At 50.6% G+C, this 12,807-nt stretch overlaps 5 protein-coding genes across 5 annotated transcripts; 3 read left to right on the forward strand and 2 right to left on the reverse strand.

Annotated features, from left to right (window-relative positions):
• Nucleotides 1–160: 160 nt before the first annotated feature.
• ANOM_004183 (Zn(II)2Cys6 transcription factor) lies at nucleotides 161–2,676 on the forward strand (the record flags this gene model as incomplete). Its single annotated transcript, XM_015549440.1, has 2 exons — nucleotides 161–789; nucleotides 864–2,676. 2 exons carry the CDS (start codon nucleotides 161–163, stop codon nucleotides 2,674–2,676), a joined length of 2,442 nt encoding a protein of 813 aa, XP_015407887.1.
• Nucleotides 2,677–2,899: 223 nt separating this feature from the next.
• Nucleotides 2,900–4,993, reverse strand: ANOM_004184 (CocE/NonD family hydrolase; the record flags this gene model as incomplete). The annotated part of the gene is made up of 6 exons (XM_015549441.1): nucleotides 2,900–3,851; nucleotides 3,908–4,097; nucleotides 4,153–4,412; nucleotides 4,470–4,564; nucleotides 4,603–4,634; nucleotides 4,702–4,993. 6 exons carry the CDS (start codon nucleotides 4,991–4,993, stop codon nucleotides 2,900–2,902), a joined length of 1,821 nt encoding a protein of 606 aa, XP_015407889.1.
• Nucleotides 4,994–7,914: 2,921 nt separating this feature from the next.
• Nucleotides 7,915–9,762, forward strand: ANOM_004185 (uncharacterized protein; the record flags this gene model as incomplete). Its single annotated transcript, XM_015549442.1, has 3 exons — nucleotides 7,915–8,148; nucleotides 8,203–9,404; nucleotides 9,453–9,762. The coding sequence occupies 3 exons, from the start codon at nucleotides 7,915–7,917 to the stop codon at nucleotides 9,760–9,762; spliced, it is 1,746 nt and encodes a 581-aa protein (XP_015407886.1).
• Nucleotides 9,763–9,915: 153 nt separating this feature from the next.
• On the reverse strand, nucleotides 9,916–10,617 carry ANOM_004186 (NADPH-dependent F420 reductase; the record flags this gene model as incomplete). The annotated part of the gene is made up of 1 exon (XM_015549443.1): nucleotides 9,916–10,617. One exon carries the CDS (start codon nucleotides 10,615–10,617, stop codon nucleotides 9,916–9,918), a length of 702 nt encoding a protein of 233 aa, XP_015407888.1.
• Nucleotides 10,618–11,228: 611 nt separating this feature from the next.
• Nucleotides 11,229–12,637, forward strand: ANOM_004187 (cinnamoyl-CoA reductase; the record flags this gene model as incomplete). The annotated part of the gene is made up of 5 exons (XM_015549444.1): nucleotides 11,229–11,504; nucleotides 11,606–11,792; nucleotides 11,909–12,081; nucleotides 12,174–12,270; nucleotides 12,333–12,637. The coding sequence occupies 5 exons, from the start codon at nucleotides 11,229–11,231 to the stop codon at nucleotides 12,635–12,637; spliced, it is 1,038 nt and encodes a 345-aa protein (XP_015407885.1).
• Nucleotides 12,638–12,807: the final 170 nt, after the last annotated feature.

Here is a 12,807-nt window from a genome sequence, read left to right on the forward strand (position 1 = left end):
TTTCACCGTGTCTTGGATCAGGTGACTTAGCCCCGGAACCACCGGGCCCCAGTTAGTCATCCTCCCCGACACACCGGGGAGGATGAAAGCATGCAGCATGCGACAGAGCACAACAGGACCTTCACAATAACTTCAATATGGTCAATGGTTCAAATTAGGAATGGGCTCGGAAGCGCAGTCCACCGACTTCGCCCACCCCTCCGAGCTGGCGGCTCTGTCTTGCCGCGAATGTAGGAGACGGAAGATCAAGTGCAGCCGCCAGCTTCCCGTCTGTGACGCCTGCATAACCTCGTTGAATGCCTGTGTATATCCTGCGGGGCCTCTGAAACCGGGTCCCAAGGCTGGCTGCTGTCACCGCTCGAAGAAAAGAAAGCTGGAGCCTCAAAGTCATTCGCCAAGGACGATGGACATGGGTTTACTTACCATGGTTCCTCAACATGACACAAATGCTCAGCCTGGGAAGTCGTTTCTATCTCCTGTCCAAGAAAAGGGCTCCAGGATAGATGTCGGTGCCTCTTCAACACCCCATTCGGTCTTGCGCGCCTCGAATGAACCAAGTGGCCCCTCTCTTTTCAGTCAAAGTCCAGAGCAGGGCCCCGCTATAACCCATCGAAGGCTTTCCTGGCTGGTTCATCCAAATCATGAACCAATATACAAGCCGTCGGATGGGACGGAACATTCGATGATAGAGCCGCTGGCGGACCAATGTACGCCGCTTTCCATCCCGGCGAGCCTCATGAAATCGATGTGCGACACTCTCCAAACTGATGAGGGAGACATCTATTACCTGTATGGATTCACTCTCGCTCAACTGTGGCGTATTGCCCGAGAGAATGGACTAATTAGGATCTGCAAACCCACAGTGTCGACCTTTACTTTGAAAATATGATGTCGTTTACACTGTTCACGCCGCACCTGCTGAATATCAAGTTGCAAACTGCGTCACCGTCGCAAGCCACCGCTTTGCTGGCTGCAATGTTCTCATTTTCCGCCCGTTTTCGACTAGAAAGCACAAGTGCCAATGGCTCTGCGACGGCTTCTGAAACTCAGAGAACATCGCCAAGTGTAAACGACTTTTACCGAATTGCGACGGCTTCCATTGACCAGGAGCTCATGGATCTCAAATCGCCACCTCCGCTTCTGTTGCTGCAAGCCATGGTCTTGTTATCATTTCATGACCTGATTGAGAGTGCAGAAGGTAGGGGGTGGCGATCGCTGGGTCGTTTGGTCCGCATCGCGTATGAGCTCCGGCTTCATCTGGTGGACCGTGATGTCAGCGATTTCCCAGCGGAGCATCCAGATACGTGGTCCATGAAGGAAGAACGTCGTCGAACCTGGTGGGCAATCTGGGAGTTCGATATCTTCGCTTCTACGGTCCGTCGGCTTCCCCCTGCGATTGATTGGAGTCAGAACTGGACCATGCTACCAGTGGACGACGAATGCTGGCTCCAAAAGAAACCGAAACCGAGTTGCTATCTCGTTGCCGATCCCATGGAACGATCGAAGGTTCTTCAACGCTGCGGCAGTCAATCAGGAAAAGCATGGTTTATCGTTGCCAAGTCCCTGATGAGGACTGCCTACTGTGTATCGAACTCGCAGGAATACTTCTGGTCTCCACCTTCTTCCTATCCTCCCCAACCGGGCCGACCACCATTGCCTCAACAGCAGATATCGGCTCAAATCAGAACGTCCCACGAAATCGTCAGTAACGCCCTGTACTGCTTCTCAGTTGCCTTGCCGCGCCACTTGGGATATCGGGGCCAACATCTATTCGGCAATGTCGCATCAACACCAACGAGGACCAAACAACGTGACTCCGACATTTACAGCATTCAATGTATGCTCAAAACGACCGCCTATATGCTGAACGATCCCAATGCACTGGAAACTGGATCCAGGCCGACCCAGCTCGACTCTTCATTGCCCAAACAACAGAAACAGCAACATGCTGAATCGGGGAAGCGTCTGGAAAGCCAGCAATTTCGTGAAATGGACAAAATCCTGGCAAAAGACCTCTCTATGGCGGATGCAATCTTATCGCTGGTCCGGAACAGCGACCCAGACCATGTTTATCTGGTCAATCCATTCGTTGCGAATACGATTTGGCTGGCCACAGCAATATTCCTCGTTTACAAACATCTTTGGGCTTTTCATAAGGATTCCCAGGAGCGACTTCTTGTGGAATCCAATATCGATCTACTGCAAACTACCTTACGCCAGTTTGTTGAATGGTGGAACATGTCGGATATTCTGGAAGCAAAACTCTCCGAGCTCGAAAAGGAGCTGGCGAGTATGCGGAAGATGGGAAGTGGAAGCGCCGACTCAAGCGACTTACATCAGCCACTCTTTCCACGCAATGAGGGACCGTCTCTACCAGAACCGATTGGCGCGAACGCCGAGGTCCCCAAACCGCCAAGAGATAATAGCGACGAAGGTGCAGCCTCGTGCGGCCTGCTGCTCAATGGTGGTAGTAGCATGGTACAAGACGGACTTCCACCCGGGAATGCAGATGAATTGGACCCAAATGAAACTTTGGGCTTGGTAGAGGATAGAGGATGTTTGCCCCCATTATACGAGAAAGGGTCCGGACTTTTCGACGATGATTTGTTCTACAATGTGGAGTTGCAAGGGTTTTTAGATGGCATGTTCGCTGCATATCGGGGGCAGGACCCCTGAAATCATCTACAAATACGGATCCAGGTCCAGGGATACCCCAAATAGAGTGGTTACCGGATTGAACGATGTAGCTCGGGAGGGCAGATGGCAAAACAACAGGTAGACCAACAGTCGTTGGAGGCAAGGCTACGGCAATGCCTACAGGGTTTAACACAATAGCCTATTCCAGGCGACAGTAGATTGCACTTGTGTAAACATACTAACTAGATGAAGAGCTATGTACTCATGCATCACAGACCGAAGGGACAGTCGGAATGGTCAATCGACTCGCGTGAGGTCCGCCGACATGGAGAAAGTGTTTACCGTGGTTAAAGTTCTGCATAGCTCCACGCAATTCGGGAAATTCGGCGAGAGTCATATTATGACCCGCTACCTTCAGAACAAGCTTCTCGCCCGGCTCAAAATATATACCCGTCTGCCAGAGGCCGATGTCCAATTCGACAATTTCGCCAGGGGCAATCGGCTGCCGAGAAGAGTAATCATGTTCGGGCCACCACTCATTGCTCAGGTCCTCATCGAGGGCACGGTGACTCGCCCGGAGGCACCCTGTTGGGCCTAAATGCACCAGTGGATTGATCAGCTCAACCGGCTCGGGCATTCTGCAGATCGTCCGGGCGTCGGCGGGGATGTTGATGCTCCGCAGGACCTTGCCTGTGGAGTCTGCCTTGCGGATCTGAACGAAGACATCCATATCGGCTCCCTGTTCGCATGACATATACAGCAGGGCCCGTGCTGACCCAACGAGGGCACATGACTTCTCAAAGGTAAGAACAAACGAGAGCTCTTCCGAATCCGCGTCCACCTGCTGGAATGGGACGTCGGAAATGTACGATAGAGAGGCGGCGGAGGGTGCCGGCTCTTCAGATAAGACATTCTCCTTGTGGAGGAACAGCGTTTGAGCCATGGTGCTCGGAATGGGCCAGTTAGGGAAGGGAAGATTGGTCAAGGGTTCCTGCCACGGGTTAGGGTTAGCATTCCGTTCCGCCTCAAGCCGGTCAGGCTTATGCGAGTAAGTCAGTACCTTGTTGTATCGCAGAAGAGACACCCTCGCCTTTGGGGTCTCCTCCCATCCGTTGCGAATACCCTTGGTGTAAAAGTCGAAGAACTTTTGCAGCTCATCGTTGGTGGAGGTTTGGTAGAGATCATGCCACTCCTGGGTAGCATGCACCCGCAACCTGTCCCATCTGGTTAACCGACCACATCAGTCAAGGGGAGAACATGTCCACTGTACCATTTGTTGGAATGCGGGATTTCGGTAAATCCACGGAACGAGCCGAATGTATGAAGGAAGGTGGAATAGCTGGCAAGAACATAAGCAGGGGCCGTGATCTTCTCCATCGCGGCTCTTTTGCTTGCCCAGTATTCATTCATCAGAGGATACTTCTGCAACATGCCAATCACATCCTCCTGCTTGTTCCTGCCTATGAAAGATATGAGTTTTGACAGGTTGATGATGATGCAAATGGCTGCTCTCACCTCTCAGTAGACTAGAAAGAAAGTCCCAAAACGGAGTCTGTGGAATGCCACCTCGACAGAGGATGTCCCGGTACAAGTCTCCCGCGCCTTCGAGGGGGGCAATGCAGCTTAAATGCGGTGGCTGCGTGGCAGCAATAAACCATTGCACAATGCCTAACCAGGAATTGCCGACCAAGGCCACCTTGCCATTACACCATGGGAGGCCTGCCACATATTCAATCGTATCGTGTCCATCGTTGGCCTCAATGTCACCGAAATGCCTGATTTCGCCAATTAGGTACGTGGCGGACCTGGCGCTTGTGTCGGGAGACACTTACTGAGCAACGCCCTCGGAATCACAAATGCCCCGAGAATCGGGATTCACAATTGCATATCCTTTCGCCGTCCATTCGGCGGGATCAGGAGCCTCGAACTTCCCCAAGCCAGACAGACGATCGTGAGGAACCCCACCCGACCCGGAATCATATCCAGTGGATCAAAGCCTGCGGATAATAGCATGAGTAAGGCCAGGACGATATCACAGAGGCAGACTGGGCAGTATAAACCAACCACCAGCATGGCCCGATGATCTCCCATACGGACTCCAGGACATCAGTGCGGGAACCTTGTCTTCCGCAGAGTTACAGGGCCTGAAAATGTCCATGTAGATGTGGCAACCGTCTCTCATCTGCACACGGACATTTCTCTCCCAAATGGTTTCCACCCGGAAAGGCGCATGAGTGTCCGTCAGCTTCCAGCCCGCTGGCAAGATCTTCGTCTCATGTTCTGTTCCGTTGTAGCGCTTGGCCGTGTCGGGGGCCAGGGTTGCCCGTAATAGAGGAGAGATAGTTTGGCGTGTCATAATGATTCTGTGGTGGTTCTCCGAGGGGTGAGTCCTGTACAAATAAATATACGGCCTTCGGCGGTCACTGAGAGACTCTTCCTCTTCGTTGTTGGTGGAGACTCGGACCAATTCTGATTCGTGCGCCACCACATATCCGGGGAGACGCTCCACGAATCCACTCTTACAGGAACACCTCTTCCAGCGGTACCAGGGTGGTAATGCCGGAATGCCGGTTCAATCTCCACTGCACAGCTTGCCCAACTCCCGCGACCCAAGGCAACGGGCATCCCTGGTGTGCTGGGGAGAAAAGGGGCAGGATGCGATATGGGGTCGTCCCTTGTCCTCCACAATTGAACCGCCACTCGAAGCCTTGGTCTTCGGGCTAATTCTGATTGGCAGCCAGGTTGGCCCCACATGAAGCTTAAGTCCTAACGGTACAATTCGTATTGGTTCGGAGGAACGGCTTGGGACGCCAAGGACAGAATCCAGAGCTTTTTCCGCGGCCACGTCGATCTTGGTCGATCTTGATCAATAACGATATCCAACGCGATGCATATATCCGGGTCGGGTCGACGAAGCAAAGGAATGACGAACGCCGCGTCTCTCTGCTTTCGACCAGGTCCACATATCCCACGCCGATCCCCCTTTCTGCAGCCCCGATGGGTTGACTTTCCGTGATGATGATCCACCTCCTATGGCATACACAGTACAGGAACACCCCCGTACCACGGCACTATTCGGACCCCACCATGGAGAATGGGCACTGCTCTGCCCTAGCGGGTGCGTGTTATTGGCATAGCAAACACGATTTCGTAGCATCTCCCCACAGAATGCATCTACTTCGCCAGAGATGGAATGCCCAGGACGTCATGGGCTGACTTTTTCCGAGTTGTAGCGTGGATATCACAAAGTATATTGTTCTTCGTATTCCCATTCTCGACGTCCTGCATGCTTTGAACCCATCCGAGTTGCGGTAGGTGGTCCCCGGCACGCAGCGCCTAAACCCTGACAGTGGAGTCCGAGTACTGGCGCCTGGTTCCGATTGTGGTTCCAATCATCTGCGGTGTCCTTGCGACGGCTGTCTTCCTTCTCCACCTGTATTGTCGCCGCGTCGACGGCCAGACTTTCAAGATTGATGACCTGATGATGGGCCTGGGACTCTTATCCTCGTATGCAGTCACCGGCTGTATGGCCTTCAGTGAGTGATTTCCCTTTTATCACTGGGGCCACTTTGGGTCCTACCGGCACACACACACACACCCACGCCGCCCAGGGGAAACACTAATTGATCTTGCTGAACGCTGATCAATCAGGCGCGGTTCATCATGGCGGAAAACAACCCTCCATCTGGTCACAGGAGCAGGAAGAGCGTCACTTGCTGGTACAGCCGACCTGAACCTCATTCCCACGCATAGATTCCCATGTCAGTACGTCCATGATGGCAAATAGGTGAATCTGCTCGTGGTACAACAATACTAAGAACCTCCTCATTTTAGGCGTCCTGGCTGTTCGACACATTATGGCCCTTTGCTCAAGTATTTGTGAAGACCTCAATTCTCATCTTTCTGGACCGATTGTTCTCCGTGATACAGCGATTCCGGATCCTTGCCAGAGGTCTAGACGATCGTATTCACCGTCGCATGGGGGGTCGCAGTTCTGGGTGCCACCCTGGAATGTTCGCCGCCGCAATAGTTTTGGAACAAGAAGATCGAGGGACATTGTATGCCCCAGCAAGCAGCGTTTTACAATGTCATTGGGTCGCTTGGCTTTGTTGAAGATATTATCATTCTGCTGATGCCCGTCCCGATAGTATGGCAGCTGCGCTCAACCGTACAGCAAAGGTTCGAATCGACAGCCCTCCTTTCAATAGGCGCATTGTATGATTTTCTGGCTCGAGTATTCAAGCCTCAGAGACCAGTTCTAACCAGCCCGTTTCCCTCTAGGGTCTGTGTTGGTAGTATTCTGCGATTTATTGAGCTCCTCAAATATGTCACGCCACCACAGACTGGTAGGCTACTTCACCAGCCAATCAGTACCCTATGTATTCCTTTCTTTCTTTTCTTTTCTTTGCCTTGATTTTCCTTGCTTCACCTTTCCTTTTTCACTTGCTCGGCTCTGTTTGATGATATGTTCCAATTTGCTCTCAACATAACAGGGTTAGGTGCTAAAGGGTCACTCTGGGCAAACTTGGAGCTGTACTTTGGCATCATCTGCGGATATGCTTGAGGGATGTGAGTCATAGCATTTGGCCTGAGACTTCCGGGGACCGATGTGGCTTATTTTATCTTTCAGGATTGCCACCAGTTGTTGTTCAGGACGAACACTTTTCCGAGCCCCGTCCGATATTATCGGAGGCTTCAGCTGGTAGGAATAAGCCAGCGGCTGAAACCGACCTAGATGGCGTCGACATGGTGACCGTCTGTTCGCGTCAGACACTGAAGCAGGATCAACTCCCGGGGGGATCCTGGAACAGAGTAGGTACAAAGAGGCACGATCTGCGTGGATGATTCAGTTGATCTGGGCCATTTAGTATGTGTAATATATAATCTGCATCAACATGAGACAAAAGCGCAAAGCATCAGACGAACGCGGCCTCAGGCCCGAACTACTGTAGTGTTCGTTAGGGCTTACGATCTACTACTTTGATCATCACACCTCACATTTGATCTGGGTTTCGTTCGGGTCTCTATCATGGAGTAGCTTCATATGTAGAATATATCCATGGTTGACTGTGGGGCAGCGCGAATGTTTGCATTTGGCCAACCAGGCCCACTGGTGCCATGTATTTAGCCTCATGTACTCCGTATTAATAATCCAATATTAACCGCGCTTCCGCGGAGGCAGCCTTTCGCATAAAACCTACCAAGCCAACCCTGAACTTGAACTCCACGGAGGGAGGACAACTATTGAGTCGAACTGACAGTGTCTTGAGTCCTACAATGGAAGAAATGAGTAATCGGCCAAGGAAGGCATGCGATCTATGCTACACTCGCAAGATCAAGTGCGACGGACAGAAACCTCGCTGCTCGAACTGCATCAACTATGCGACGGATTGCACGCATACGGTACTGAGCCGGAAGTCAAAGCCCAGAGCACAACGTAGTAGCGGGACCAAGAAGACGAATGATGTCCAGAGCCTGCAAGCAGAAGTACAGCGCTTAAAGAGCGAACTTGTACGTATCCTCGGGCCTTGGAATAACGAGGATACTCAATCATAAAAGCTACAGGCTCAGAATCGAGATCAACATCAGGCGCAAAATCTGACACGAGGACTCGAAGAGACGATAATAGGAATGCACGTTGACGATGAACACTATGAGAATAACGATCAGACAGTCAGCTCAATGCAGCTACCTCCGCTACAGCAAGCCATGGCCATGATAGGAATCTTTCTCAACACTTTCAACGCAGTCCTGCCGCTCTTTCATGCTGACACGCTCTTGTGTCTCGTTGGTGAATGCTATGCTTGTCAACCAGGACAACGCGACCCAGTAGTATGGGCTGCCATCAACGTCGTCTTTGCCTTGGCTAGCCAACAGGTTCCAGGAGGCGCTAGTAATGCCCGGTCTCAGTACCAGACCGATCAAACAACGGGGTATCTCGACAAAGCACAATCCGTCATCTCGACTGTGATGCTGGGTGAAACACGCCTCCTTAACATACAGGTATTGGTAGGCATAGTGATGGTGCTCCAAACCGCGCACAACCTGACCCCATCTTTGATCCTAATATCCGCAACTATGCGTCTCGTACATAGGTTAGGCCTACACAACCACGCAGCATCGACACATCTGGATCCTGTGCAAAGGAGACAACATGTTCGCGTCTTCTGGCTGGCATACATTCTCGACAAAGACTTGAGCCTTCGGACCCAACAACCTTCGGTTCAACTCGATGACGACATTGACGTGCAGTTACCATCTTCCTTGCCGACGACTAATAATGATAATGACAACACGGCTGGCATCGTCATCACGGCTGATGGAGGTGCTAGGATGAATTACTTTTTAGCCCGCATTAAGCTGGCCAATATCGAGGGCCGTGTATATGACTCGCTCTACTCAACACGAGCAGTGAATCGAAGCCTGGAAGAGCGACGTAATGCAAAGGAGAGCATTGTTAACGCACTCGATGAGTGGAGAGCTTCCATACCACCCGAATTTAGCGCCAGTATGGTCACCTCGAGCACCAGAAATAAACCGGTATATGGTGGATTTTTTTGTGTGCTACACTCAACCAGTCTCCAATGCATGGCGCTTGTTAGCAGGGCTCACGCTTGGGATGGACAATGGGTGAGTGGTCTTCGAAACCATAGCAGAGGAGTTCAGACCCTGCAGCTACCACCAGCTTGGGACACAATAGTACATCAGGCGCGAAACTACATGGTCCTGTTTCGAGAGATTTGGTCGAAAGACGCCTGGTTTCGTTGGTGAGCAGTCACATATCACAATGAGCAAGCCGCTGTTGACAGAAACAGGATGACTTCATGTCCTTACACGACCGCCATGGTGCTATTGACGGCCAACACTTTGTACGATTCGTGGCATGATAAGATCCAGCTAGATATTGAGCTGATCGATTCGGCCCTTCTTTGGCTCAATGAGGCCATGAAGGAAAATCAATCGACGGAGGCCCAGGCGCTTCGGGAAACTTGTGTCGAGGCCGTCCGAACGGTGAAGCAAAGGCTTGCGGAGGGCATCACAACGTCGTTTAGCAATCATGGGTTGCTGAATTATCCAGATATGTTAGAGCCTTTCTATATGTACACCAGGACGGAAGGGGTTTAATATTCATAGCTCCAAAGCAGCTTGACAGGATGCGGAAGGCGAACTCGATCACTTTCGAGACTTGAAAAACTGCCTCCTAGCCCTAATTCGAAAGGTTATATGAACCTTCAAGGAAGTAAATTCTAGACCATGCTAAAAGATCAAAACCAACGATCAGGCCCTCCTTTCCATGACGTCAAAGACGACATCGCCGTTGCCATCATATTCATTCTCCACCAAAAGATGTAACAATATACCCATCCGCTCCAACAATCCTGAATGTTTCAAGTCATAGCCTGCAAACCGTGGCTTGAATCCAACGCCTTCGATAAGCTTGCGAATGGTGTCGATAGAAGATGTGTTTCCCCCAACGAAAATTATAGGTGGCACACGACCAGATGTCCACTTTTGGGCTTCTAAGAGTGTTGCAGGCATAGAATTGAAGGCTTTGAAAAGCACTGCCTCTGGAAAAGCCCTCTGAACCTCTTCCGTAATGGAGGTTCTTTCCATGTACCTGAAGTCATGGTAATGATTGAAGGTGGCATCCACATTGAGCGGATTCATTGTATCAATCACGATTTTACCTGAAAGCGTAATGCCGTCGCTCTGGAGCTCTTCCAGAATATGAGCCAGACGTGGGAAGTACGCCGACAGAACGACAACTTCACCAAATTTCGCAGCGCCCGTGATTGAACCGTATTTAAACCGGGCTATCTCATCCTCTCCAATGCCTCTTTCCAGGCCAAATTCTCGCACGCGCTCTCGAAGCCGTTCTGGATGCGTATCTTTGCTGAGCATGACTTCATGGCCAAGGCGAATCCAGGCAAAGGCTAGACGCAATCCGATATTGCCTGTGTTCACAATGCCAACTTTCATTTTCGAAGTATATCTCAAGAATTTCGGCTGAAGAGAAAAGGGAGAAGGAAGTTAGACGCTCATCGACAGAGCCTACAATCTGAAAATCTCACGAGGGGCTGGCTGAAGTTATATGCTGTAGCCTGTAGCCTTGGAGCTTGACAAGACTGGACAAAAGACAATAAGTTCCGCGGAAGCCATTCGGAATGCGATGCCTTACAATATATAGAAGAATCTGCCATTGATTTCGAATATAACTCATGATATAGTATGGCAGGCGGCTGATTAATACCGGCCGTGGCGCTCCCAGATGGAAGAATAGCCACCTCCGCGGATGTCATTCCAAATGCACTGCTTTATAATCGAGTGGAAGACTTTATAATGACAAATGTGAACTTGACCCTTGCTGAGTGATGGCCGATAGATATCGGTACTGGTGCTTCCATATCGAATAGCTTACCCAGCTCCGCGGAGGCAGACATGTGCGTATTCGCTTGGTTGAAATAGAGTATAAATCAATCCATTATCCTGGAGCACAGTACGAGAAACAAAACACCAAAGTTACCATTTCCATTCAAAGTTCTTCACATCTATAACACGTTGCTGCAAGTGAACAACGCCTGCCAACCAACATGGCCTCGATCAACAAAGAATTATATGCTATTGCGCCTGGCTCGCGTGTTCTGGTCACAGGTGCCAATGGATTTATTGGTTCCCATGTTGTTCAGCAACTCTTATCTCTTGGATACGTTGTGCGAGGAACGGTGCGTTCCCAGAAGCCGTGGCTCGAAGAACTTTTCAGGTCCAAATTTGGGCCCAACAGTTTCGAGTCGGTTGTTATCCCAGACTTGAGTGACCTTGACACTTTGATCAAGGCAATGTCGGATGTTAGCGGAGTCATTCATGTGGTATATATACAAAACCTTCCCACTTTTCGTCGCATAGTTGTGCCCAGCTATGAAGTCTATGAGAATCCCTGCAGGGTACAATACTAAACAGGTGCTTCTAGGCATCAGACGTTTCCTTTAGCCCGCATGCTGAGGAGGTTATTCCGAGAGTTGTTTCAGCCACCGAGACCATCTTGGAAGCCGCCGCTAGGCAACCAGAGGGATCAATTCAGAGAGTCGTCCTGACCTCATCAGCTTCAGCGGCAGCATTACCACAACCAGGGGTGGAAGGGATTGTGGTCACTGAAGGTCAGATTTACTTTGTCACCCTCGTGTACCGAGGAGATCAACCAAATATGTTCCTATATCATAGTCCCCAATTACTACTACAAGCTTTGGTGTAACTGACATGTGTGACCATATAGACACGTGGAATATCGCGACGGTGACGGCTGCTTTTGATGAAAGCACGCCAGCAGATGCCAAGCCGTTCACAGTCTACGTTGCGTCTAAGACGGAGGGTGAACGAGCGGCGTGGAAATGGGTTGAAAAGAACAAGCCGGCTTTCGTGTTTAACGCGGTCTTGCCCTACTATACTGTGAGTAAACAAATGGGGAGGCATATCATGGATTCTAGAAATATATCCAAAGGTTTTAATCCGTCGTCTTGGCTAATTCATACTGCAAACAGCTCGGACAAGTCCTTCACCCCGAGATACCAGGCTCCACCATGAAATGGGCAGCCAACCTACTTAAGGGCGACGTCGCCGCTTTCGGGTTTCCTGGACGTAAGGATCATGGGATAAATTCCACGCTGTTGATCGGCTTACTGACAAGGATTCGAAACTAGAATTCGTCGACGTTGTAGACCTCGCACGCGTGCATGTCGTTGGTCTTCTTCATCCTGAAGTCAAGTCTGAACGTCTGTTTGCGTTCGCATCGACCTTTACCTGGAAGGAATTCGTCAGCATTCTGCAGAAATTCCGTCCAGGCAATGTAAATATCCCAAGTCCTCCGGAGAATGAGCTCCGAGACCTAAGTGATATCGTTCCTGCTCAGAGGGCGGAGAATTTGATCAAGTCATTTTTCGGGCGGTCTGGTTGGATTGGATTAGAGGAGTCAATCCGCGCTGGGATTGATAGTCTGGGGTACTAGAGGTTTTCAAAGGATTGACAGAATCAGGGAATTTGCAACACTTATGCGCTATTAGGTGGTAGAGCGTTGTACTGTATAACTGTGAGAGCTTAGAAGTTCTTCTGTCGGTTGTACATACCTGAAACTCAGCGAAGAATCTCCGACGTTATATGTTTCTATACCGGGGAAAT

The sequence above is a fragment of the Aspergillus nomiae genome (assembly GCF_001204775.2).
Source record: "Aspergillus nomiae NRRL 13137 chromosome Unknown contig00097, whole genome shotgun sequence".
In the NCBI taxonomy this organism is placed as follows: domain Eukaryota; kingdom Fungi; phylum Ascomycota; class Eurotiomycetes; order Eurotiales; family Aspergillaceae; genus Aspergillus; species Aspergillus nomiae.